General features: G+C 44.0%; 1 protein-coding gene across 2 annotated transcripts; it reads left to right on the top strand.

Annotated features, from left to right (window-relative positions):
- Window positions 1-173: 173 nt before the first annotated feature.
- Window positions 174-26,677, top strand: AGO3 (argonaute RISC catalytic component 3). Of its 2 annotated transcripts, none has more exons than XM_074555860.1 (19): window positions 174-446; window positions 7,422-7,593; window positions 8,653-8,773; window positions 9,317-9,525; window positions 10,702-10,838; window positions 12,911-13,045; window positions 15,170-15,257; window positions 15,388-15,535; window positions 15,847-15,966; window positions 16,434-16,556; window positions 16,732-16,865; window positions 17,266-17,450; window positions 17,726-17,885; window positions 18,540-18,630; window positions 19,589-19,783; window positions 20,091-20,225; window positions 20,790-20,891; window positions 22,003-22,202; window positions 23,223-26,677. In XM_074555860.1, the coding sequence occupies exons 1-19, from the start codon at window positions 428-430 to the stop codon at window positions 23,359-23,361; spliced, it is 2,613 nt and encodes an 870-aa protein (XP_074411961.1). In that variant the 5' UTR covers window positions 174-427; the 3' UTR covers window positions 23,362-26,677. The 2 variants fall into 2 exon arrangements, with proteins under 2 accessions (XP_074411961.1, XP_074411962.1); XM_074555861.1 differs by having other exon boundaries at window positions 175-446; window positions 23,253-26,677.
- The last annotated feature ends 106 nt before the right edge of the window (window positions 26,678-26,783 follow it).

Genomic DNA, 26,783 nt, shown 5'->3' with positions numbered 1-26,783 from the left:
GGGCTCCCCCCGCGCTGCCCGGGCCCTGAGGGCCCCTCAGGCTCCCGCCGCCTTTCCCGCCTCTCCCCCCAACCCCGCGCTGTTGCCCTGGCAACCGCGCCGGCTCGCGCCCCGCCCGCTTCCGGCGCCGCTTCCCCTTACCCCGGAAAGGCCGGGGTGCGCGCGGGGGTAGGGGAAGCGCGGGCGGGATTTCCGGCGTGCGGGGCGCGCGCGCGGCGGGGCGGGAGCGGCCGCGCGAGCCGGGGCTGCGGGGCGGCCACGCCACTTCCGCCTCCGCCGCCGCGTGAGGGGCCGGGAGCGCCGCGGGGAGCAGCACCGGGAGCGGCACCGGGAGCGGCCCAGCCGGGAGCGCGGCGGAGGAACCGCCGCCTAGCGCAGCCCCGCGCCGGCCGCCGCAGCCCCGAGCGGCTGCGCCCCAGCTCCATGAATGGAAATCGGCAGCGCAGGTGAGCGCGGGCCCGGCGGGGCCTGGCGGGCTCGGGGAGCGGGCCCGCCGCGCCTTCCCTCTCTAGTCCCCGTGCCCGCCCCGGTGCCGCGGGGCAGCGGCCGGGCCGAGCCCATCCCGAGCGGGATCGGGCGGGAGGAGCCGAGCCCCGCGGGCAGGGCCCCGGTACCGGGCAGAGCCGGGGCCGAGCCGCTCCGTGCCCTGCTCGCCGTGCCGGAGGTGGAGGAGGAATTGTCGGTATTTCATAACCGGGGTGCCCGGCTTGCGTAACCCGCGCCGTGCCGGTGCCCGAGGGACGGAGCCGCAGAGCGCGGCGGGACCGGGCAGCGCTCCCTCGAGCAGCTCCTGCCGGGCTCACACCGGGTGTTTGGCTCCTGTGTGTCAGCACCTGAGTTTTGGGGCTAATTCCTGTGCCTTTGGGTGTGCTGCTCCACAATAATCATCACAAGGGGTTATTGCCTGGAGAAACTGTGGTGCCCCATCCCTGGCAGTGCGCAGGACAAGGGTGGACAGAGCTTGGAGCAACCTGGGATAGGGAAAGTGTCCCTGCCCATGGGATGGGCTTTAAGGTGTTTTCAACCCAAATAATTCTATGATTCTATGAAAATCTTCACATTTTGGCCGTTTGATCCATTTGCTAGGAAAGCACGTGCTCAGTATTTATCAACTTTGTGGTTTAAATGGATTTTGGGGGTTGGAGAAGGAAGTTCTGATTCAATTTTTCAGGATAACTTATTCCAAATCTGGCAGAAGAATGGAGGAGGATTCAGGGTTTGGGCAGTGTTTAAACAACAATTCCCTGGCTGTACCTCGATGGAAAAGGGAATGTCCAAAGCCACCTGGAGTTCCATGTCTGTCACTTGAATAGGTACCACAGGTGGTGAAAATACGTGAGTGAGACTGAAGGTGTCAACAGAAAACGTGCCTTCCCATCTCCATGTGGAGATCCTTTTCTAACATACTTGGAGATTTAAGGACAGTGATGCATTTGGCTGGAAAAACTCCCTGCCTCAGCTGTTGCCTGGCTTGGGGTTGTGATGGGTTTTAAGAACGTTTTAAGGTGCAGGATTTTAACAAGCTGGTGGAATTCATATGATGCTCTCTTACATGGTGTTAAATAAATTTGAATTATAGTGTGGTGCAATTGGAGTTGTCTCCTGATAAACAGATTTGCAAGAGGAATCTGTAAATGGTTTAGTTTTCCTTTGGGGTGAATTTTCCTGTTGTTAGGCTGCAATGTGTTGGATTTTAGCAAAGCTGCTGCAGAGTGTTCCTTGTGGGCTCAGGCAGTGTCCAGAACAAGGGATGGTTCTTCCTGTGCCTAGGGAAGTGTTCTGTGCAGTGTTTATGTTCCAAGTTTTGGGGTGTTGGAGCAGGAGGACACAAACCATCCTTGGTGGAGCAAATGAGGATTAAAGCTCTGTCGTGAAAGAGAGAAAGACACTGAGATGTGCTTTGTTTTCTGTGCCTGAAGGGAAAACATGGGATAAAACAAGCAGGAAGGGGAACAAAGATTGGGGTGTGCGTATGCCTGGAGTAAAGTGTGTGCCAGGACATCTGGGGTGAAGCAGTGCTGTGGGTGATGTCCTGGTTGTGTGAGAGGCTTAGGCTGAGGAATCTGGGGAGTGTTGTGGCTCTCCTGGTCCATGGAGTTTGAACATCACTGAAAGCAGGAGCAGCATGTGAAGATGGTATGGGTTGTGGTGAAACCAAACTGAGGAACAGCAATAAAATATTCCTCATTTTATGAGAAGGTGAAGTGAAGGAAAAGCCGCTCTCAGCACAGGTCAGGCATTGCACTTCCACCAGGAGAATGCTCAGGAAAATTCCAAAAGGCAGGGAGGTTCAACCAACAGGGGATGATCCGTGGTGTAGCCAAGTTGTGTCAGTGCCATTGTCTTCATTTCCATTTCCTACATTGTCCTTTCAAAGCTCACAGCTTTTTGTGTTAAAAGTGTTAACTTGTGTTCAATTGGGTTTTTTAATTTCAATTTTTAATGAGGCACTGCAGGCATCCTTAATGTTCTGCTTATTTTCCATACAAACTTTGGGCACAGAAAATCCTGAGAAGTGGCTTTTCTCTCTGATTCAGAGCAGAGCTTTGGGAGGCCCATTAAAAGTCCCGTTTTTGTGGGTGTGGTAGAGCAGGGAAGGGGGTGATTCATAGTTGCCTTCAAAAGTTATTCTACTGTAAGATACTGTGGCAGATTTCCTCTGGAGTTGCTCTGGAAGTTGTTTGACTCACAGTATGAACGTTACAAATTGTTTCATCCTCAGAGCTTTGCTTCCTCAGGGGTGAAGGTGTCGAAGAGTATTTCTTGAGCTAATTTTTACCTCCAGATTTTGGTCTGTGGAAATACCTTCCAGGGAAAACTCTTGCAGAGTTTGTGTGGGCTGACATATTCTCTTCTCCCAGAGCAATTGGGTATTAACTTCACTATGTGCATTTTTGGGCTTACAGCCTTTTGTATTTACATTTTTTAATGGTTCAGAAGCATTGATTGTCTTTTAAATTCTCCCCAAACACTCCAGTGTGTTTTCTGTGAGTCCATTAGGGCAGAATGAGTTACCACACCAGTATTTGCTTGTGCAGTTGGCAGTCACAGAGCACAGCATCAAAACGTTGGCTTTTGATGAGTTTGAACATGACTTAGGATCCGAAACCTTGAAAAAAACCAAACCCTAAATTGCAAGGAGGAATGTTTAGAAAACATGGATTGCATTACTCATAAATAATGTAATGCCACCCAGCAAGGCCGAGTGACAGAAATGAGGCAATTCATGATTTCTGGCAGACGGCGCTCGATCATTGAAACCAACGTTTGAATCAAATCTTCTCTATGTATTTTTTTAAATCCAGAATTAGGTTATTTTTTGTTAGTGATAAATTTTTCTTAGAACTCCACAGGCTGTGCCTCTGAGTAGAGGCCAGGGGCCCTGTGAGAGGGAGTCTTTTATTTTTCCCCCTCCTTGTGAGAGCTGTAGCTCTCTCCAGTGCAGCTCCAGCCTGAGGTTGGGATCGGTTCCACAAATCTGCCTCATGTTCCTGAGCCAAACTGAGTTGTATTTACCTGCTCAGGCCTTGCTGTTGTGTTTTGGGCTGTTCCAGCACCCATCCGGTTAGATTTAGATCTGTATAAACAAAAATAAAACTACTAAATTATCTCTTTTATTAGAGTTTGGCTTTATATGCTGAAGCCACAGTGTGAAAGAGGATCATTTTTTTCTAGAAGCTTGGTGGGGATGGCCCTTTCTGTAAGGAAATCTGCATTTCCTATTAGCATCCTGCTGGAGATCAGGGTTTTTTCTTCATTCTGTAAAAACGCTGCTTGTGCCAGAAGCTGCAGCTTTTTGTACAATGGTGTGTTGGAAGCATTTGCAGGTTTCTGAGCTCCTGCTCGTTGTGCTCAGGCTTTATTCCGACAGGGCTTCTCTGGTTGCTAGGTAGGTGCAGGCAGGCTTTGGATGCAGGCCAGGCCTGTCCGTGTGCTGCCTGGGCTGCGAGGAATCGCCGTCCCTTCTGCCTGTGTCTGAGCTCCATTGGAACATCAATACTTGCATGGAAAAAAAGATTCTCACTCAGAGCTTGTTGGAGGTGTTAGAGGGGCTTGCACAGTGCAGCTGGGGGGCTTTGTGATCCCTTCCAAACCATTCCATGATCCTGGGACGTGCTGCCTTGCTGCACAAAAGCTTTCCAAGAATCTGTCTGAGACACCACTTTTAGTTCCTGTTTGTGTGTTCGTTGTTTTCTGTTAGAAATCAGTGGAGTTTTAGTGCTGGGAGCTTTGCTGAGCTGGTTTTATGAATTGAGCTCTGCTGACCAGACTTGGTGTGGGGGTTTTACTTGGAATTTTAGGAACATCCTGGGCATATATGTGAAGGGAGCCTATAAGAAAAATGGAGAAGGGAGACAATTTACAAGGCCTGGAGTGATGGGGGTGGCTTCCCACTGCCAGAGGGCAGGCTTACAGCTCCATTGGAACATCAGTTCTTGCATGGAAAAAAAGATTCTCACTCAGAGCTTGTTGGAGGTGTTAGAGGGGCTTGCACAGTGCAGCTGGGGGGCTTTGTGATCCTTTCCAACCCATTCCATGATCCTGAGACGTGCTGCCTTGCTGCACAAAAGCCTTCCAAGGATCTGTCTGAGACACCACTTTTAGTTCCTGTTTGTGTGTTCGTTGTTTTCTGTTAGAAATCAGTTGAGTTTTAGTGCTGGGAGCTTTGCTGAGCTGGTTTTATGAATTGAGCTCTGCTGAACAGACTTGGTGTGGGGGTTTTACTTGGAATTTTAGGAACATCCTGGACATATATGTGAAGGGAGCCTACAAGAAAAATGGAGAAGGGAGACAATTTACAAGGCCTGGAGTGATGGGGGGGATGGCTTCCCACTCCAGAGGGCAGGCTTAGATGGGATATTGGGGAAAAATTCTTCTCTTTGAGGGTGGAGAGGCCCTGGCACAGGGTGCCCAGAGCAGCTGTGGCTGCCTCATCCCTGGAAGTGTCCAAGGTCAGGTTGGACAGGGTGTGGAGCAATCTGGGATAGTGGAAGGTGTCCCTGCCATGGCAGGGCATGGGAATGAGATGATCTTTAATGTGCCTCCAACCCAAACCATTCCATAATTCTATGGTGTGTATGTACCTCGTGCTGCAATGGCTGAATATTGGTTTCTTTAACACAAAGAAATTTCTCCTCTCAAATTTGTGGGCATCTGAGCAATGCAGAACTCTCTGGAATCACTGAGGAGCTGCTCCCTCCCCTGTGGAGGAGGCCTCACAGTGCTGCTGCTTTGAGAAAGAAAGGTTTTTCAGCCTTGACCCACTTTGTTTTTGCAAAGGTTAAAGGACTTGAAGGAAAGGCTCTGCCACTCGGGCATCCTGTACTCAGTAGAATAATAGCACTTTGAATATTTTTGGTTTGTGTGTTTATTTCCATGGGTTTGACACAGGACTTAGGCATGAGGTTGGGTGAGTCACCGATAGATCGGCGGCAGAGCCATCCCCAGAGCGTCGCTCTGCTTATTTGTGTTTTATTGGGCTTTGAGTCACAGCTCTGAGGCCACTGACACAAGGCTTTCACAACAGAATCTGGCAAGTCAGAGTCTCTTTAAAGCAGGGTCTTCTCAGCAGGTGCCCCTGTATTTGGGCAGTGCTGGCATACTCATGTTTTTAAGTTCATTTGTCCAAGGGAGCATGATTCACACAATAATAGCAAAATAGCTGAATTTTTTAAAATTGCACCTGAACAATGTGTAGACCTGCACTTCTGATTCATTTATTGGTCACTTAACTCCTATTTGCCAAAATCTAAGTTTCTAACTTCTTCCAGGCTGACTGAGACACACAAGGCTGACCAGACTAAAAGAACCTTTTTAATGTTGTCTTTATTTCAGCAGTTTTGTTACTTCTCCTCCAGATAGGAACTAAATATAAACTGTGGTGTGTATGTCTTCAGAATATTAAAACAAACTGTTGACTTGTTTATGCCACTCAAATGTTTAGTAGTAACTTTTTTGCTTATCCTTTTATTCTGAAAATGTAGCTGGAGTAAATTCTAGGGCTGCTTTTACTCACGTGAGAGTATTAAAATGAAGGAAAAGTTGAAGAGAGCAGATGCTTGGAACAAGTTTTGCATAAGCAGAGTCTGTGAGCGGGTTTTAAATGATGCTTCTTGCTTTCTGTTTTGTTTTATCTTGTGGCTCCAAGCCAGCCCCACTCAGAATTTTTCAGTAGTTTTCTGGGTAGAGCCAGACAAATGTTACAGAGGAACTTGGCTTTGATGTTCACCTGTTCTCAAGACGTGACTATTTCCTTCAAGATAATACAGGGGGTTTTTACAGAAATTATGGAGATTAATCAAAAGGCAAATAAAAAACATTTTTCCCAGCACTTGACATTTTAACTCTGCTATGAAAATGAGTGGGCTGGAATCGCTGCCTGCGTCACCGAGTGGGAGGAGAGGGGAGAACTTTGCTCTACCTCGCTCAAATGCTCTGGAAATCAGGACATTTGTACCACGAGTAACTTCTTAAAACTCAGGCAACCAAGCACTTTGGGTTTGTTGTTGTTTCTTAACTGGAAAGAGGTGCTTTGAAGTGGAAATAGCAGCAGAAATTCTGGGAAATGGGCTATGTTTACTACCCTGTTTGGTTTGTAAGGCATGAGTAATGCAAATCTTGAGTGGAGGGTTCTCACCTAAATGATGCAAAGCAAATTAAATAGATGAGAATGGAATAAATCTGGTATTTTAGCTACTTTTAATTTCAGCTATTTTCAAAATACCCATCTCATTGCAGATTTGGATCTTTCTCTGAGCAGTTCTGGGTATTCTTCTCTAGCCTACAAGTAATCAAGAGTTTTACAATCGTGTCTTAATCTGAGTCTTTACTCTTCTGGCAAATTGGCTTTATGGGGGCAGTTAGATGGGAGGTAATGGTCTTACTCTTCATCCATTTTCAGCCAGCAAAGTTCAAGAATAATCTGTCTTCCAAGACTAAGCTGATACTGGCACTGAAATGAAGAGTTTATCTCAAATCCTGTGCATCAGTCCAGAGCTACTTCTGTATTTTTGTACTCTGCAACCACTTGGTTATTACCAGGGTGTTCAGAAAAGACTTGTAAAACTTTCTGTGTTATTTTTGGGGCTGTTTTTGTTTAAGAGTTTTTGAGTTTGGTTGTTGTTTTTTTTCCTTTTTGTTTTGGATTTTTGGTTGGGTTTTTTTAGGAAATCTAAACAATACCTCCTGATTTTATTCACGCTGATCACTGAAGCTCATGAGTAAGAGAACAGTCTAGGTGTAGGAGGAGGATTAAGGATTAATAATGGGAAAGTATTTATTTGGAATTCCATGCTGTTGGAGACAGCTGATTTCCTTTCCTCGAGTGTGCTGCCTCTGGTGCCCACCTGGTTCTCCTGGGAGTTAGTTTAAGGGATTTTTTGTTGTGCTTTTCTCTAATCTGTGGGATTTTTCCTTTGCAGGACCCGTGGGGGCACAGCCCCTGCTCATGGTGCCCAGACGTCCCGGCTATGGCACCATGGGCAAGCCCATTAAACTGCTGGCCAACTGCTTCCAAGTTGAAATCCCAAAGATTGATGTCTACCTCTATGAGGTGGACATCAAACCAGATAAGTGTCCTCGGAGGGTGAACAGGTGAGAAAATACATTTGTAAAATGTAAATTGTATATTATACCAATGGGAATGTTGAATAACGTCAAGAGCTGTGAAAGGGAGATTTTCTTTCCTTTTCCCACATCTCAGCTGGGAGGTGAAAGTGTTGCTACTCATTCAGCTTGAAGAGGAAGTCAATATTTATCATCTTCCTCAAGTACTTTGGGTTAATATTGCCTGGCCAGGACAGGAAGTGGTGCCTGGAAGCTGCTGCTGTGCAGGAAGGCTGCTTTGCATGTGCTGAAAGGAAAATGTTTCCATTCTGTGCCACTGAAACACCAAGACCTCCCAAAGAATTCACATCCCAAAGGCCTGTTACACTTGGAGGTGTTCCAAAAGTCCACTGTGTTCCACAAGTTTTATCTACTACTTGCATCAAGAAGCATTTTTGTAGAAGCTGAAAATTTCATCATGGTTTTTCAAATGTAATTTCAGTGCTTGTGTCAGGTTAATCTTTATTGCCATCAATTTATAATAAAGCGAGGGAGGCAAATCTGTAATTGTGTGCAAATTGGATCAGACTTTTGCATGATTTTGTAGAAACTCAGGTTATTGAGGACTTAAAGCCAAGCCTGTTTTGTTAGGGCATCTCATGTTTATAACCAGTGTAGGCAGAATTCAAAATCTCATGGAGGAGCAGATAAACATTGCTGCAGACACACAGTGAACTGGCTGAGCTTCCATATGGGGTTTGTGCTGTTTTTTCACAGTACCACTTTGTGGGTTTTTTCCAAGGTAACAGTGTTCTTGTTTTCCATCATAAAGATGATACCAAGGCCTTGGTAATTTCTAGGAGTTTCTGAAATTATTTCAGTACCAATATTCCTCAGTATTTGAGCATTTACATTGATTCTGATTTTATTCTGTAGTGTTTATTTAGTTAAAGTATCTGAAGCACCTTTTGGAACAGCAGTGGGTGTTTATAATTCACTCAAGTATTGTTTATTGCAACTACTTCAGCAAAACACCTGGGAGTGGGAGCCAGCTTGGGTCTGATCCTTCTTCAGAAACATCTTTAATGCAAATATCCCCTTTTCCAGGGACGTGGTGGACTCTATGGTGCAGCATTTTAAAGTGACAATATTTGGGGACCGTAGACCAGTTTATGATGGGAAAAGAAGCCTCTATACAGCCAATCCACTTCCTGTGGCCACTACTGGGGTAAGATAACTGGGAACATGTTATATTAATAGCAGCTTCATAGGAAAGGAAAAAACCCAACTTTAAATATTGCTGATGTCAGAAAAGCTGGAAGTGTCTTACAGTATCTGTACTGAAACTCAGGAAATATATCAGAAGGACTCAAAATTCCAGTCTGTGTAAATGTTCATGTAATAGTTGCATCCAAACTTCCTGTATAATTTAGTGGCTACTTTCTACAGCAAAATCTATTAAAACATTTTATTTTACAGACTGTAACACATGATCTTATGATGAATTGAAAAAAATAAGCCAGAGTTTTTCTAGAATGTATTGCTTTATAATTTGGGCTAACAAAAAGTTATTCTGTCATCTTCTGCTTGGTCAGCGCCCAGTTCTCTTCACTTTGTGCATTTGATAATGTACTTTCATCAAACGTGCTGTGTCTTCAATATCTGAGTTTTTGAGTCTCTGGCCCAGTTATGGAAGGAGTGGAATCTCAAGGCTACCAGACTCCAGATTAAAAAGCTGCTTTTTTATTTCTTTCTTTTCTCCCCTGCCCAGGTGGATTTGGATGTGACACTACCCGGAGAAGGTGGAAAAGATCGTCCCTTCAAAGTGTCAATAAAGTTTGTTTCTCGGGTGAGCTGGCACTTGCTGCATGAAGTTTTGACAGGAAGAACCTTGCCTGAGCCTCTGGAACTAGACAAACCTATCAGCACTAACCCTGTTCATGCTGTCGATGTGGTGCTACGACACCTCCCCTCCATGAAGTAGGTTCACTGTCTTCCTGCAGTCTGTCTTTACCTGAAGTATCCCCACTGGGAGACCTTCATCCCCATTTCTTCACAGGTGAAAAGAGAAACTGTTCATTCCCCTCTGCAGCACAGCTGGTGAGCTGAACAGGGAGCTTACAGTCAGTCCTGTACAAGTGTTGCTGTAGGCAGAGCAGGTGATGTGTGTGTTGGAAAAGATCAAGAAACATCAGGCATTTATAACAGGCCTTCACAGAAATGCTGAGAGGTTCCAGTGAGCTGCAGCACTGCTGTCCTGGTTCTGCTCAGCAGTGCCTGTGGAAAGCAGTCTCTTTAATCCATTGGTACACTGTCACCAGTGCATGCTTCTCATGTCTGAAATACATGGCTGGGACCAGGACCTGTCCTAACAAAGTCTCATATTTGTTATTTTATCTCAGAACCCTGAAATTTAGAGAAGGCTAATTTTGCTTGATTTGGTTAATGAAAGTTACTTTTGAAGTTGGTTGGCTTTAGGCAGCACAGTGGCTTTGCTCTGAGCAGATTTCTGATAGGTTTCACTGATAGCTCTGATAGGTTTCACTGTGTGTAGCTGACAACCAAAAAAGTGCCCTGTGGTTTTGTGGAATCCAGTGCTCCTCAGCTTCCCCAGATCTGAAGATGTTACCCTCTGTACCAATGCCTGTGCATTACAAAGCAGGAGGTGTGGAGGCTCAGGAGCAGCTGCTTTCTACCTATGAGAGAAACATCATTTCATCTAGCTCTGTGTTTCCCCCATAGTTTTTGCTTCTCTCAATGTATCTTGTATTCAAAAGTTCCCTATGAATTAGAAAAAATGGTATTTAAGGGTCAGGCCAGTATAGACAAGGCTGTTGTACAGAATCTGCTGTGGTGGAGATTCCACTTTCTTGAAGCAGAAGATCAGGAGGGGTAAGTTAACTTAATTCTTGATTTGTTGTAAAAACTGAAAGTGGTTTGTGCATTGCTAAAAGTAGTAAATGTTTTTGTCTAAATTTAAAAGCACTGCAACAGGAACAGAAGCATTCAGGGTATTTTGTTTATACTTGCTTCTTGGCACAGATTGCTGGTGCACAAAATGCCAAACAATAATAATGCTGTGTGTTATAATCTTTGTTACATGAATTTGGTGTTTGGAAAACAAGAACATAAATGTGTGGCCACCTGTTTCACCAGGTACACCCCTGTGGGCCGCTCCTTCTTCTCAGCTCCAGAAGGCTATGACCACCCCCTGGGAGGGGGCAGGGAGGTCTGGTTTGGCTTCCATCAGTCTGTCCGACCTGCCATGTGGAAAATGATGCTCAACATCGATGGTGAGTGGGGATTCAGGGCTGAGATTCAGACCAGACATGTAAGGCAAAGGCTACCTAGAAATTCTAGTCTGTTTTCCTTGCATGATGTCAATGTTTGAGCAGAAATTTAGCTGCCATATAAAAACCAATATCTCTATATAAGAAAGAATTGCACAGGGCTTGTTTTCCTGCTTAATTTCAGTTTTGGTGCATCCCCAGTGACAGAGGCAGGTTGCCTGCACTGTGTCTCTGTGCAGCTGTACACAGTGAGTGGTGCTCAGTGCTTCCAAGAAAACTCTGTAAAACATACCCCAAACACTTCTCTGAATAGGGCTGATTGGAATAGGCTTTCTTATGCAAAAGGATAAGCTCTGCAGCACTGCATTGAGTCCCAGATGAATGGATCTGAGATCAACTGGTGCCTGTGTCAGACTCCCTCGTCCTGTGAGCACTCAACTCTATTTAGTTGTTAAACCCTCATTGAAAAGTGTCAGTGGTGGAGATGCAGGTGCTGCCTGAGGTTTTCTCTGATTTGCATTCAGTTCTCACTGTCTTTGAAATGCTTTATAAACCCAAGGTAAATTGTCTTGCTTTACATTGAGCACTTCAAGTCAGGTTGTGCTTGGAGCATAATAAAATATTGCAGATGTTGAGCTGTCTTGCTGAAAATTTGCAAGTCCATATGTTCTGGTTTACGTAAATTGTGGGTGATTCTCGTGTGACTGAAGTCACACAGTTTGTTCTTGTAAAATTGCCTTTCTAACAGCAGCTGTGCTTTAAAAAAATGAATGTAAAATCTCAACCTGTCCCAAAAAGAACCAGTGCTGTTATCTATATGCAAGGTACTGAGAGAATTGCAGTTCAGGTAGAAAAGGATGAATTTACACCAGTTGATAATGCACTGTGCTGTTACTTTGTGACACAAGTTTTTCTTACCAGCATTAGCAAGTGTAGTAGTAACTCTTGGAGTAGAAGTTTTTCAGTCCTTCCTGTGAATGAGAAATTTGAAGCCCTTTGTAAGTGCTGATTCACAGAGCTGTTCTGTTTCCTCATTTGAGGCTGTGAAATTGTCTTCAAATCCCATCACTGGAGGTTTTTCAGTTGTTTAGTTGGATGAGGTTCTCCATGGAAGTTTTGCTGTGGGAGACAACCCACACACTGCCAGGGTGGGGAGAGTGAGGATTTGGGGTCACTCAGAAATCTGGAGCAGTCTCAGGCATCTGGAGGTGTTGGTTGATGCCTCATGTGAGGTTGGTAGGCTGCTCCAGTGACACATGTCTGAAGAATGTTGGGTTGTGTGAGCACAGATGTGTGGCAGGTTTGGTACATGAGATCTGGAAAACTGATAAATGCTTGTTGAGTATTACTTTTCTGTTGTTGACATTTAAAGTTTTAATTGTGTGGAACAGTTTGTGTCTGAGCTCTGTCTAGTCCCACCTCGCCCTTCCTGCCAAAGGTGTTGTTTCATTTGCTTGTATTTTGTCAAGAAGGTAATTTATGATTTATAATAAGTCAACTGTCCTGCTTAAAACCAGTGTATTGTCCCTTAAAGTGATGGTGTCATTAGCATGTGGGGAGGGGAGGAGATTTGAGTAGATCAAGGGTTCCACTCCCCCTACACCAACACAATTTGTGCATAGTCAAAATAGTGCTCATGTCTGCACCAGATATTGTTTCAGTAATTGAGCAGATTGTGTAACTGACAAAATTACATTGCATGTTGAATTATGTTAGCTTTTAATATTCAAAAGTCTGTGGTAGAGGGATATTAATCCTGTCTCTGCAGCTTCATACAGAGGTAAAAGAGAATGTCTCTCTGGGGTGTTGCAGCTTTCTAGAAATAAATGTTCTCTGGGGAAAAACCCTTTCAAACCCCTGAAATTCCAGGTAGTAGCAGGATGAGTGTACTGGAGAGAGATGTGTCACTGTAGACTTTCTGCTGGCTTTTTGATATTTTACGCTTGCAGAACTCACTGTTCTGTTTCTAAATGTACCTGAGGTTTATGTGGAATTCTAAGAAATATTGATGTATGAACTGCTTCACAGTTACCTTGACTGGGGTTTTTTTACACTTCATGTTTTGCTCTTTGCAGTTTCTGCCACTGCCTTCTACAAAGCACAACCCGTAATTCAGTTCATGTGTGAAGTCCTTGACATTCATAATATTGATGAACAACCAAGACCTCTGACTGATTCTCATCGGGTAAAATTCACCAAAGAGATAAAGGGTGAGTAGAAATTGGTTGGTTTTCTTCTAGGTAACACACTAAAGTTAATTCTAAGGGAATTGTTTTAACTGGAAGCCTGTTTAACATGGCTCAGAATGGCCTGGAACTGCCAAGAGAATTGCAGTATCCATGTGTATAGCTCTAATCCTGAGACAAACAATGCAGCTCTGCAGAAATGGGAGCTGAAAAACATTCCCAGTGGCTTAGAGGGAAAGAGGGAGCACGTTGTTCATTGCCTGGGCAGAGGTAAGTGGCTGGTGCCAACCTCTCCTAACCCAGGGACCCTGAGGCCACCTGGCATTGTGTGTGGGCTCCTGTTGTTTCAGTGCTGTGGCAAAGTGAACATTGATTTTAAGGCTAACATTGATTCTTTGAAAGAGTGTTGTTAGAGTGAATTCTAATAACTGATTGCCTTGTGGAAAAATAAGTACCACTTGCAGCTGAAGGCCAAATTCCATTCCAAAGGAATTGCATAAGCTGCTGGTTTGAGTGGTTTCTCTCCATATATGCTACTTGGGGTTTTATTTTCCCATATCCTTCATTCCAGTGTAATTTGCAGAGAGAAAAGCCTTGGAGGAGCTCAGCTCTTAAACACTTGATGCAAGATTAGACTCTACTGAAATACTGGGCAGCTAAAAAGTAAATTTGAACTGTAATGCTAAAGGGATGTGCTCACAGAAGAGCCATGACTGAAAAAAGACAGGAATTATTTTGTTCTAGTCCTAACATGCCCCCTTTTACATCTGCCTGTCTGCCTTAATTCTGTAGGGCAGGTAACTGGAGGTTGAGAAGCTGCCTCTGCTTGATCTCAGATGCCTCAGAGGCTCTGTTGCCATAGTCAGAAAATACTGAAAGTTCTCCTTTTGCTCTCAGACTCATCTTTGCTGCTGTAGGGTCTGAGAGCTCCAGCCAGGACGTGACCATGTACAGCAAAACAAGGCCTGCACTAGAGCTGGCTGTGTGTGAGCAGCACTGGGGGAGGGCACTGCCTTGCTAATGTCACAGCAGAGTAATGACAGAGCAGGGAATGGGTTCCAGAGATCTCTGTGTTCATCAGCCCTTGTCTGTGGTCACAGTGCCCCATGGTTTCTTTTCTCTGTTTTCTCTTAATGCTATGTCAGGGCAGTGGTGGTTTATTTTTACTGTCCTGTCCTCTGAGTAATACTGATGTTCTTGATGCAATTGGTGTTGTCAGGGAGCAAGCAGGCACAGTCAGTGCTTCTTTGTGGTATCTGTGTCCCCTGTAAACTGAACACAATCTGGTGTCTGGTACCTGGGGACCTGATTCTGGGTGGTGTTCAGTCAGTGGTCCACAATCCACACAAACCTCAACAGGATGAGCCATCCAGTTGCTCTCTCAAAGGCCTGTGGTACTAGACTTCACTAAAATTAGACTTTACTACTGGAGGTGAATCCTTTGAGTACCCAGGCTTTGTTTTTAGCTGCTTTCTGTCCTGTGGAGCTGGGGAGGGACAGCAGCGTGTGGATGCTGTGATAAGCTCAGTGCTCCCAGCAGATGTTGAGGCTGCTCTGTGTGAGCAGCACAGTGTGTGCACAGTCACAGCAACAGCCCCCAGAGCCTCCTGGAGCTGCCACTGGCATGATTATCGTGGGCAGAGATAAGTCTGGAGAGGTTCTGCTGTGTAGGCTGGGTGCTTTGAGACGAGATTCTCAACATGCAAAATTAAACTTGGTCAGTGAAATGAAAGAAAATTACAGGATGAATGTGGACACAAAGCTGGGGGAAAGATGATGAAGTAGAAATCTGGTTTTGTCCTTTTAATTTCAATTACATTGGAACTGACAGGTTGGAGAGATGTACTAGATAATGAGAACACAAGGATATGGTGAAAACTGCTGTCCGAGTTCAGTCAGTGCTTTTTAAATGAAATTCAGAAGCCACTGAACATTAAATATTTTACGTCATGATTTGTGAGGATAATCACCAGGATTAGTCAGAACTCAAATTATAATGAAAGTAAAAATGTTCGGTGAATAATAATTTCTTTGTGCTATTTGATGCTGACCCCAAAGCTGTTATGTTCTATCACTTAAAACCTTGTGTTTCCTGTGTACATGTTTGCGTAGCTATGGCATTGTTTTTTTTTTGATACTTTTATGCAGGTCTAAAGGTAGAAGTGACTCACTGTGGGACAATGAGGAGGAAGTACCGTGTCTGTAACGTAACGAGGCGGCCTGCAAGTCATCAAACGTAAGAGCCTTTCTGTCAGAGCATGAAATGTGTGATGGTTTCACACTGAGTAACAGGACCTGGCATTTCATTCATTTTGGGGTGATGCTATTTGACAGATAATATTTTACTGAAATGTCTGTCTTCTCAGCTTTCCTTTACAGCTAGAAAATGGCCAGACTGTGGAGAGGACAGTAGCACAGTATTTCAGAGAGAAATACAACCTCCAGCTGAAATACCCTCACCTTCCTTGTCTGCAAGTGGGACAGGAACAAAAACACACCTACCTGCCTTTAGAAGTAAGAACCTTACTCTGATACATCAGTTGGGTTTGGGTGGGTTCTGTCAGTTTACAAAACATTAAGAATCTATGCTCTTTGCAATATAAGTGTGTTTATGGGTTTACATGTACAGAGTACATGGTTTACTCTTCAATGTCACTAAGTACTGTCTGCATCCTACAGTGCTTTGAAGTGTAGAAATAAGAGAAAGAACAGGCAGTTGTTCAAACACATTGGGGTTTATAGTGGCAGCACAGTGTCACGTGTGTACAGTGTGGTGTGATCTGAGTGCTTCTGCTGTGAATTAATGCTTCTGGTTTCCCCTGCAGGTGTGTAACATCGTGGCTGGCCAGAGGTGCATCAAGAAGCTGACAGACAATCAGACATCAACCATGATAAAAGCTACAGCCAGGTCTGCCCCAGACAGGCAGGAGGAGATCAGCAGACTGGTGAGTGCCCCAGTCCCAGCTCCATGGGACACTGGGCTGGATTACATCCATGCAAAACTTCCTACTCTTTTCATTCTCTTCATCCTTTAACTAAGCAGATTTTAACTACTTTTTTTCATAGGATTTATTTTAAATTACATGCAATGATAACATGAGCCCATAGTACAAGCTCTTGCATTATCATCTCTACACTTAATTTACTGTGAGGAAATGCTCAAAAAAATGCCTTTGAATGAACAAACTGAAAATGAGCACTTGAGTAATGAAGGGAGCAGAAACCATCTCATCCATTAGATCTCACGGTGGTAATTGTTTTCATTGGGGATGGGTTGATAGTATTGAGCAGTCACGTCTGAGCCTTTTTCAATGAAACTGTTTTAAGAACACTTCTGCAGTGTTCCTGTTAGCCTATGGTTTCTTATATGGTTTATAATCAGATACTTCTGTAACATGTCAATCTCTCCTAGGTGAGAAGTGCAAATTATGATGCAGATCCATTTGTCCAAGAGTTCCAGTTCAAAGTGAGGGATGAGATGGCCCATGTGACAGGACGTGTGCTCCCAGCCCCGATGCTGCAGTATGGAGGACGGGTGAGGCTTTGGCTTTTCCTCTGCTTTCCATTTTGAGGAGTGATTCCTGTACACTTTGACTCTACAGGGATCAGACTTTGAAAGATAAACTCTTCTTTGTTGTTCTGAAACTGCAAATAGCACTGGCTGCTTCTTTTTTTAGTCACTTGAGTGTCTATTGCTTTTGTTTCCCCAGAATCGAACCGTGGCAACACCAAGCCACGGCGTGTGGGACATGAGAGGGAAACAGTTCCACACTGGGGTGGAGATCAAGATGTGGGCCATAGCTTGCTTTGCAACACAGAGACAGTGCAGAGAAGAAATTCTGAAGTAAGGCATGTTGTGGTTCAGGCTTTGGACTGTTCTCTTAAAGAAGTGTAACATGAATGTAGGATTACAATCAGCATTTTAGCTGGGTTTAATGTGAGATGATAGGGTGGTTTGCTTACAATCAAAACACTGTACTGGGTACGCTGTGGGGTGTTTGTCTTGTAATATCACTGTATATAGCCCTTTCTGACACCTTGAACAAAGTACTGTCTGGACTGTTTTTTAGCCCATTCTGGCCTGTGGTGTTTCACAGCTGTACAGCCTTCACATAACAAACATTTTTAAAATGTTACTTTAAAAGCTATTTGGAATCATCCTCCTTTGATGATTCTGTCCCTTTGTGCTTTGTTTATTGTGTACTTTTGCTACTGCAAAAATCCAAAAATCTCCTCCTCTGCAGGGGTTTCACAGACCAGCTGCGCAAGATCTCCAAGGACGCCGGGATGCCCATCCAGGGCCAGCCCTGCTTCTGCAAGTACGCCCAGGGTGCAGACAGCGTGGAGCCCATGTTCCGACACCTCAAGAACACCTATTCAGGGCTGCAGCTCATCATTGTCATCCTGCCAGGGAAGACGCCTGTGTATGGTAAGGGAACACCTCTGTCTTTACCTGTTCAGTCAGGTATCATTCAGAGAAATCTGCTGCCTAGCATATGTTAAAAATTACTCAGAACCATCCTTAAGGTATTAGACACCACTGTTTTGTGTCTGAAGATAAATTGGAAGCAGGTCTGAGTATTCAGATAAATTAGAAGTTACTGCACTAATTATGTGCACTAGAATTATTGTGACTTATCTAAGATCAAAATGCAGCAATGACCTCAAATGGACTCAAGTTGTCTCCTTGTGTTTGCTTCCCAGCGGAGGTGAAGCGCGTGGGAGACACGCTGTTGGGAATGGCCACACAGTGTGTTCAGGTCAAGAACGTCATTAAAACATCTCCACAGACCCTCTCAAATCTGTGCCTGAAGATTAATGTTAAACTAGGAGGAATCAACAACATCCTTGTACCTCATCAACGGTAAGACTCTGAAGATTGTGTTGGGTTTTCTTTTTTCTTTTAACAGATGTGGTTACATTTGCTACTTAGCACCCAAAATTTAAATGTGGCCAAGTTTTAAATTAAAATAGTCTTTTGATAATAGTATGTGGTATTTGAAGCAGAATTAAATTCCTTCCAGCACAGGCTCAGAGTGGTGGTTGACCTGTGCAGTAGATCTTCAGCCAAGGTTCTTGTCAAATGTTTGATCAGTATCAAAGGTGAAATGAGAAACAGTTGTGTGAGGAAAAATATTTTAAAGGCAGTATAAGAGCATGCTGCTGCTCAAGTCCTGCAGAACAGTATGATGTGTATGCTGGTGCTGTAGCTCAGTGGGGCTCAGGGGACCCCCAGGCTCACGTGGGGCCTCTGAATCCCCCAGCTGTGCCGTTCCACTGGAGCCCTGGGGCTGCTCCCCACCACAGTCATGCCCCCATTCTGGCAGTGTGTTTGCAGTGTGTTCTGGGCTCTGCTGGGGAGGGTTCCAAGTTCACCTCTTGTGCACAAAGATCCCATTGTTGAGCCTTGGCCCGGGTACCTGATAAGGCTGAGACAGAAACAACCCCCACGGTGAGCGATGACCTTGTGGCAGCTCTTCAGCTACGAGTGTGACTTAGCACTTTTTTCTTTTTGAAGACCTTCTGTGTTCCAGCAGCCAGTGATCTTTTTGGGAGCTGATGTCACTCACCCTCCAGCTGGAGATGGAAAGAAGCCTTCCATTGCTGCTGTAAGTTTTATTAAATTTACATGGTGTTTTTTCATTGTGAGTAAATGTTAGAATTCTAAGTGCAACTCATGGGCTATGTCCATATCAAATATCTTTCAGGGCTTATGCCAGTTCTTTGTACACATTCCCAATGATATTAAAAATCGTGTGTTTAGAAGAAAAAAACTGCTTTATACTTCAGAGTGGTTCCTTAGCTCTTTAATTTTTAAATCAAGGTAAAATGGCATTGTTAAATAATATATTTCTGCAGAAGTATTCTCAAGGAAATAACACAGCTTGGTGACATTAGCTATGGGAATAAATCACACAGGACTCAATTTTCTTCATGGTGGAAAAAGGCCATTCTGTACTCACATAAATAGCTAGCCTGCCTTAGAAGAAATTACAGGCCAGGCAGAGCAGGCCTGATTTTATGAGGCCTTTCTTTGATTTTTCTTCCTCACTGCAACAGTTAGCTAGTAACCTTTTTGGTTTTTTTTAAAGGAGAAAAGTGTCATTAAAGACCTGGTTTGGCAAAAATGTTTTTGACATTTCTTACCTTTTGTGTTGGTACAGTCCAGGAACTCAAGGTGGTGATTAGAGGCTTGGCCAGTCCTCTCCTACTTCGTCCCCTTGGTATTTTAGTTGCCATTGATTGCAGGAAACTGCATCTGTGTTTAAAGTAACTAAGGGAAGCTGAGGTTTTTCTCAGTGTTAAAGGTGAGAAAACATCACAGAAAAATGTCTGTCTGGATTATAAAATACGCCTTAGAGAGAAGCCAAATTCTGCAGGTGGCATTTCAGGATGCTTGGGGGCAAAAGGTGTTAAACCTGTACCAAGTACAAGTTCCTGTTGAAAGTGTTACTGTGGTTGTTGTTTAGCACAAACAACTTGTACTTGCCTCTCTTGGCTTTTTTGTTTTGGATTGTTTTGGCGTAGATTTGAGCTTGAAGGCTCCCCTGGTGCATCTCCCCACAGGTTGTAGGCAGCATGGATGCTCATCCCAGCCGGTACTGTGCCACGGTGAGGGTCCAGAGGCCCCGGCAGGAGATCATCCAGGACCTGGCCTCCATGGTCAGGGAGCTGCTCATCCAGTTCTACAAATCAACACGGTTCAAACCCACCCGGATCATCTTCTACAGGGACGGGGTCTCTGAGGGACAGTTCCGACAGGTTGGTTCACTTGTGGGTTCTTGAAAGATTCTCCTACTCTGTAGTAGCTGTAGGTGTTGTTTTGTACTGTTTGAGTTGCTTACATTTACACAGAATAATTGAGGAGAGGATTTCTTAATCTTGTTGGGTAAAAAGAGTTGCAGGTTTTTTTCTGTCTGGGAAGGAGAAGTCTTCAAATTTGGGAAATCACATATCTCTAAATACTGAGATTACCAGCTGTGTGCCAAAGTTGTACTTGTTAACTACACCGAGTTGTGTGTAGAATACAGGAAGGAAAACCTAAACCCCTCTGTTCTTGTGTTTGTAGGTTTTGTATTATGAACTGCTGGCCATTAGAGAAGCCTGCATCAGTTTGGAGAAGGATTACCAGCCTGGCATAACCTACATTGTGGTGCAGAAGAGACATCATACACGGCTGTTCTGTGCTGACAGAACAGAAAGGGTAATCACTGCCCTCTGAGGAGCCTTTTGGGAAAGCTTCATGAGGAGCTTTTAGGCTGCTGGAGAAAATATTAGCGTGGGCTCCTGTCCATCTGGTTAAATGTGCATGCAGGGATGTGTTGATTTGATAAAATGAGGCCCCAAATTGAAAAATCATTGACCTTAAGTCTGTTAAAAACCCCCACAACATCACATTGGAGCTAAAATCGTGTGACTACTCAGGACCAATCTCCAGCAGTAATAGAAGAAAGTACAAAATGGTGGAACCTTTTTTCTCAGTTAATCAATCCAAACTGAAGCTGACAATTCTAAATACAACTGTCTGCAGCTCCTCAGTCTGAGCTGGAAAGTTCTGATGTGCTGGAGGTGCAGTGTTGTGTAAGGTGCTGGAGAGCCATCCAGTGTCCTTGTCAAACCTCCAAGGCTGATGTAGCGGCACATTCCAAAGAGTTCTGTGGCACTTGATGTGCAGAAACCTTGCCAGTGGTGAATAGAAACTTGTATTTTTCATTACAGTTGAGCTGTAGAAACAGCTGAGGCTGCACTTACCAAACCTCTTCTCTAGGTTGGACGAAGTGGCAATATTCCAGCTGGGACAACTGTGGATACAGACATCACACACCCCTACGAGTTTGATTTTTACCTCTGTAGCCATGCTGGAATACAGGTATGGATGATTTGTAAATGTGAATTCAGAACAAATTGTTTTTCTTTTTGTGACACCTGTTTACAAACAGTTACTAAGCAGGGAAATGTTCTTTTAGCTCGGTTTTATCTGAGATAAAACATTATTGTGGGAGTTAGAGGATGATTTGGCTAACAAATGATTTGCACATTTAAATTTGCACTGGTAGTGGTGATTGCATTGGTAAGTGGTGATTTTTAAAGTTTTGTTTTTAAGAGGTCAGTTTATTTTCTAACATTATTATTTCTGAAAAAATATTATAGCCTTGTATCAGGCTGTTGCTTAAAAGGTTAAAAAAAATTTACTCTTTAAATTTTTATCATGTGCATCTGACCACATTGTCATCAGTTTTGTTTAGGTTGGCTGGGCATGACTTGTTTTCCATTTTTGAATCATTTCAATGGGTTTTTTGTCAACCTTTACACTATGTCTGAGCAAGCTGCTTTCTGGCCCTGTGGAAAAAGATTTATATCAAGGAGAAGCAGAAAAGATTTATATCATTTGAAGCAGAAATGCTGGCTGTAGTTGCAGCTCATTGTGTTTATTATAGCAAGGCATAAAGAACCTCAACTAAATTGACACTCCAGGTATATTTGTTTTAAAAGAAGAGATTTGTAGCTTGGCTAAAGCACAACTATTCACCCAATTCAGGTGCACTGTAAGATTTGAGTTTCTAGTGTTCATACTTGCAGTTAGGGTGCTCGGGAACCAAGGTGGAAGGATTTAAACTGAGGTGGAAGGATTTAAACTGAGGTGGAAGGATTTAAAAGCACTGCTTGTTTCTCTGGGATGTTTTGTGAGATGGAGTTTAATTGAAAGTAGGTAAAAGGAGCTGTAATTGTGGTTTAGTCATGTTGGGAGCAGATGTTGATCTCTAAGGGGTTTTATCCAAGCAAGAACATACAGAGCAATAGAATCATGTGTATGTGAGACTTACTCATCTTTAAGTGCATTTAGGGCTGACTTAATAATGAGCTTATTCAGCTGCTGTTACGCAGGCATTCACACTAGATAGCCTGGCCCTTTCTGAACATCAAAACCTGACTTGTTTATGGAAATCCAGACAAGTGACTGTCCATGCCCATCTCTGCAGGGAACCAGCCGTCCCTCCCACTACCACGTGCTGTGGGATGACAATTGTTTCACAGCAGACGAGCTGCAGCTGCTGACGTACCAGCTGTGCCACACGTACGTGCGCTGCACCCGCTCCGTCTCCATCCCCGCGCCCGCCTACTACGCTCACCTGGTGGCATTCAGAGCACGCTACCACCTCGTGGACAAGGAACACGACAGGTACATCACAGGCTCTGCTCAGGGTTTGGTCCTCACTGCTCTCATCCACTGTCAGGCCTAAAGGCACCTGACTGTGTGTGGGTGCGTGCCGCTGGTCTCACGCTCAGTTTTTGTTAAGATCATCACTCCTGGCAGCTGCTGTTCAGCATCAGACCAGAGTGGGTTGGTGGATTCTACTGAATAACACTCAAATTAAAAGAATCCAGTTGCTGAAGTATTTTGTTATGAATTTGACGTGGTCTGAGGCAATCAAGCCGCTGATTTAATTTTTTTGCTTTAGGATCAGAGTAGTCATGAATGAACCAAATTTTAAGTGCTTCCACTTATCTAACTCTGTACGTCAGAAGTATTTTACAACCTTCAAGCCATCAATTTATTTATAAAAGGCTTATTTTTAGATGAACAAGCTGAGCAGCCATGGTGAAGAGATTTGTCAAAAGCCTCAGGGTTGCTGGGTGAATATGAGAGTTGATATTTCTCAGTGTCCAGTTCTGTCACTGGTGCTGTGTTGGTGAAGGGTCTGGAGAGTCAGTCCTTTGGGGGCTCAGCCTGGAGAAAAGTGGGGTCTCAGTGTCTACAACTCCCTGACAGGAGGGTCCAACCAGGGCTGGTTTGGCTTCCAGGGAACAAGGGACAAGTCAAGGGGAAACAGCCTCATGCTGTGCCTGGGGAGGGTCAGGTTGGATGTGAGGAGGAATTTCTCCATGGAAAGGGTGGTCAGGCATTTGAAAGGGTGGAGTGCCCATCCTTGCAGGTGCTCTAGAACAACAACGTCAGGAGGAATTTCTCCATGGAAAGGGTGGTCAGGCATTGGAAGGGGCTGCCTGGGGTGGTGGTGGAGTCCCCATCCTTGCAGGTGCTCAAGAACAACTGAACGTGGCACTCTGTGCTCCGGGCGGGATGGTGAGGTTGGGATCGCTCACAGGTTGGACTCGACCTTCGAGGTCATTTCCAACCTCAGCGATTCTGTCCAAGAGACGCAAAAGCAGCTTTTTGATTGTAAATTAATACAATTTACAGCCCTGCCTGTCTCTCCCTCGTTCCCTGCAGTGCTGAAGGGAGCCACGTGTCAGGACAGAGCAACGGGCGAGACCCGCAGGCCCTGGCGAAGGCTGTACAGATTCACCAAGACACCTTACGCACGATGTACTTCGCTTAAGTCAATGACCCGGGAGACACTCACGGAGAGGAGAACTGAGAACTTAAGCCACATACAATGTATGTTTCCAGGGGGTTGGTTTAGGGGCTGTGCCTCCCATCGTGCTGGAGCTGACGCTGTGCAGGGGCGAGAGGCTCACCCTTAAATTGACACGAGGAAGATTGTTTACTTCATCCAGGAACACAGCACTATTATGCAATATGAAACCAGCCAACTGCTTTTTTGGGGCGGGCTCCTGTGGGAAGCCACCGCCATCATTTTTTTTTAATTATTATTTTCTCGTAGTTTAACCCTCTTCTGCCTTTACCTCAAGTTGCTCGGCAGCACAACTATTGTTGCAAAAAAAAAAAAAGGATAGTAATAATAAACTAAAATCTATTGTGTAATTTAAAACAAAAAAAAAAAACAAACCACCTTTTAGAAACAATCACAGTGATTGTTTGGAGAAGGGAAGTGTGCAAAAAAGAAAATAAGTTTTTAACCCCAGTGCATTGAGGAATCTTCCTCTCAGTATTGCCATCGAGCGTTCGAATGTGAACATATCCAAGTGCATTGGAATGTGCAGTACTAGCTAGGTAACAGTGAGGGGGGGAAGATATTTTGCACACTAATCCAATAATTTGAACCTAATTTAGCCAACGGCTGCCTTTGTGTCTTTTCTCACAGCTTTGGAGTTCTCAGCTCCAAGAGTTCCCTTTCAAAAGCAATCCAAGAAGCTCGTGGTTCATGTGCAGGCAGTAGTGACCCAACTCTTCTTGCTCCCTGGGGGAATTTACTAAAGCTGCTGTTTTACCTAGTCCAAAAGTTTCAATTTTTTCCTATCTGGCAAGTCAAATCTGTTGAAGCCTCACGTGAGATCTGATGTCCCAGGTTTTCTGGGATGACATACAATAACCACCAGAACTGAAACTTTAGAGCTAAGGTCTTTTTGGAAAAAAAAGAAACCTGCTACTTTACTTGCTGCCTCTCACACCTTAATGTGATTCATATGTATGTGTGTTTGAAGTTTAGCTTCCTTTTGTTTCTTTTATATTTATTAGAGTAATAATAATGCTTTAATTTAATTATTACAGAACATATGGTCAACATCAACTTTTATTTTTTAGAAATGTAATCATGTTTATTTTTAAAAAAAGAAACTGACAACTTGTTTTGCTATCTTTTAGTGCAATAAGCATTCTAAAGAAAAACTGTGTCCATTGAGCTGTACTGAAGCAGTGTCCGTACCACGGACCGTGGGAGAATGGACACCTCCAGGATTTTAAAAGGACAAAGTAAAAGCCTTAATTTTGAAAGGAAAGTTTTATAGTCAGAAGGAATCTTGAATTTTCCTTTTTTAAATCAAAAAAAATACAAAAAATGCTTCTAGACTTCTGCAAGCTTTACTTGTCGCTGCAGTCTTTTGATTTAACAAAGGAATTGGCCTTATTTTTGGCTTTGAAATGTGGAGCATATTTGAATTAAATGGAAAGGGTTTTGTATTAAGATCTCAGTTTTTACATGCTTAGTTAAACCTATTTGACATCAGTAAAATGTCTGGAATTAATAAAAGTTTTTAGGCTTTTTTCCTCTTTGATAGTGACTTTCCTTTTAAAATTAAGTTATTGGTAACTTCATTTCACTTTGCAAATAAAGAGGGCTGGGATAGTTCTAACATGTTAAATCACCGAAATGTGAAACAAACCAATGGGACTCTTTCATTCCACTTTAAAACCAATGTTTAAGATGTCAGAGACGAGCATTTATTCAACGAGGGGACTGGGGAGTTTTGCACTTTGTAAACTCGTGAACTGCATTTTTGACTGTTTTTATTTGCACTGGTTCATAGTATATTTACTGCAGCTGTTTGTATGGGCATTGCTGTGATCCCAGCCCTCCCGACCTCCACCTGCTCTCACATGAAAACCTGGTTGGTCTAAGTAGCTTCTCTCCTCATTCTCACCAAATCTGCTGTTTGCCAATATACTGTATTTTGAGCCTAAAATCTGAGCCCATTTTGCTTCACCAGGCATGAACCCCCTTTTTTCTGCCAGAAAAACCAAGTACTGTATTTTGTGCGTTTGTATATTGTATGGAAATGTCCGTAGCGCTGTTCATAACACTGTCTGCAAGAGCTTTACTAACAGCTGGTGTAGATACCTATTTTATCTCTCAAAGACAAGGAAAATAATGTCAAAAACTAACTTGGCAAAGCTAAAATTGCACTGGAAACAGTGGTGGGGGTGGGCATTGGCTGGGGGTGCTCGGTGGGGGTGGCTGGGGGGCTCAGGAGGCCCTGAGGATTTGGGGACCCCCAGAGCCAGGGGGTCCCAGCTTGGCAGTGCCCTGTCCCTGTGGGTGCCTTTGGACACACCTGGTGCAGGGAGGAGGGTGTGACAGAGTGCTTTGAGCAAGGTGGTTTCTCAGTGAGTCTCTCAGATGTTTTTCCCAGTCTGTGACCTGACACTTTTCTCCTAAAGCTCTCTCAGTAGCAATGCTCTTTGTAAAAGGTTCAGCTTAAGCTTTATACAGAAATTTCTTTTGAAAACAGAACTTTTTTTTTAAAAAAAAAAAACTATTTTACAAAGAGTTCTTGTGGACTTCTGGCATTTAGCTGAAAATTCCTTTTTACAAAGCCTTCTAGCTCTCCTTTCAAAGCTGCTTCTCACCCTGCCCACGCTCGGTGACTCGGATCTGAGAAGCTTTTTTGCTCACTACTTTCACCAAAAACTAAAGAAACTTCATTGGCAAAGTGACTTCAGTTGTCAAGGTAACATTGTACCTGGTTTTCATGTGAAGAGTATTTGGAAGTTTTAATCTCTCTTCTTGGTTTTGCAAATATCTACGTCAAGTGCCGATACTTCTTTGTATTACGATATCAAGTTACTGACGTTGTGAGGGCCACACATTTATGATGCTGTAGCTGCTATATTTATTTAAATGGAGATGGACAATTACTGCACTAAGGAATGAGGAGAAAAGCAAGGAATCAAGGTTAGGTAGATATCTTGGGTTTTTTTCAAAAGAGAATTAATGGTGTGAAATATCAAGTGTAACAAAGGGTGCTGTCATTTTAACTGAGATTAAATAGCCAGATATTCTTCTTTTGTTTAAAAACATATATATTTTGATGTTTGCAGTTTGGGGGTGGGGGGTCGGGATAAATGGTACCTCATCTGTGGTGGCAGTTTCCAGTATATTTTCAGAGTATATGGATTTCTTTTATTTTTGTACCTGCTCTCCTTGAAAAAGAAAAAAAAAAAATCTCAAATTTTATGTGCTGTTTGAGGAAACCTTGAGTGGCACAGCAGATCCCCCTCTCTGGCCGAGAGCTGGCTGTGGATAGTCCAAAGAGGGATGTGGGCACAGGCTGATGGCTCTTCTTGCTTTGCAGACACCGGCCTCGGGTTTGTGCCTGTGGAGAAACTCAGTTCCCATCTCCT

This window comes from Zonotrichia albicollis, chromosome 20 (assembly GCF_047830755.1).
Source record: "Zonotrichia albicollis isolate bZonAlb1 chromosome 20, bZonAlb1.hap1, whole genome shotgun sequence".
Lineage (NCBI taxonomy): Eukaryota > Metazoa > Chordata > Aves > Passeriformes > Passerellidae > Zonotrichia > Zonotrichia albicollis.
Note: the sequence above shows the minus strand (reverse complement) of the source record. Positions and strands in the feature narration are given on the sequence as shown.

Bases quoted from the DNA above. Each gene is read 5' to 3' on its own strand.
- AGO3 (XM_074555860.1), top strand. The intron at 9,526-10,701 runs GTAGGTTCACTG...CTGTTTCACCAG, and splicing joins CGACACCTCCCCTCCATGAA to GTACACCCCTGTGGGCCGCT. The intron at 10,839-12,910 runs GTGAGTGGGGAT...TGCTCTTTGCAG, and splicing joins AATGATGCTCAACATCGATG to TTTCTGCCACTGCCTTCTAC.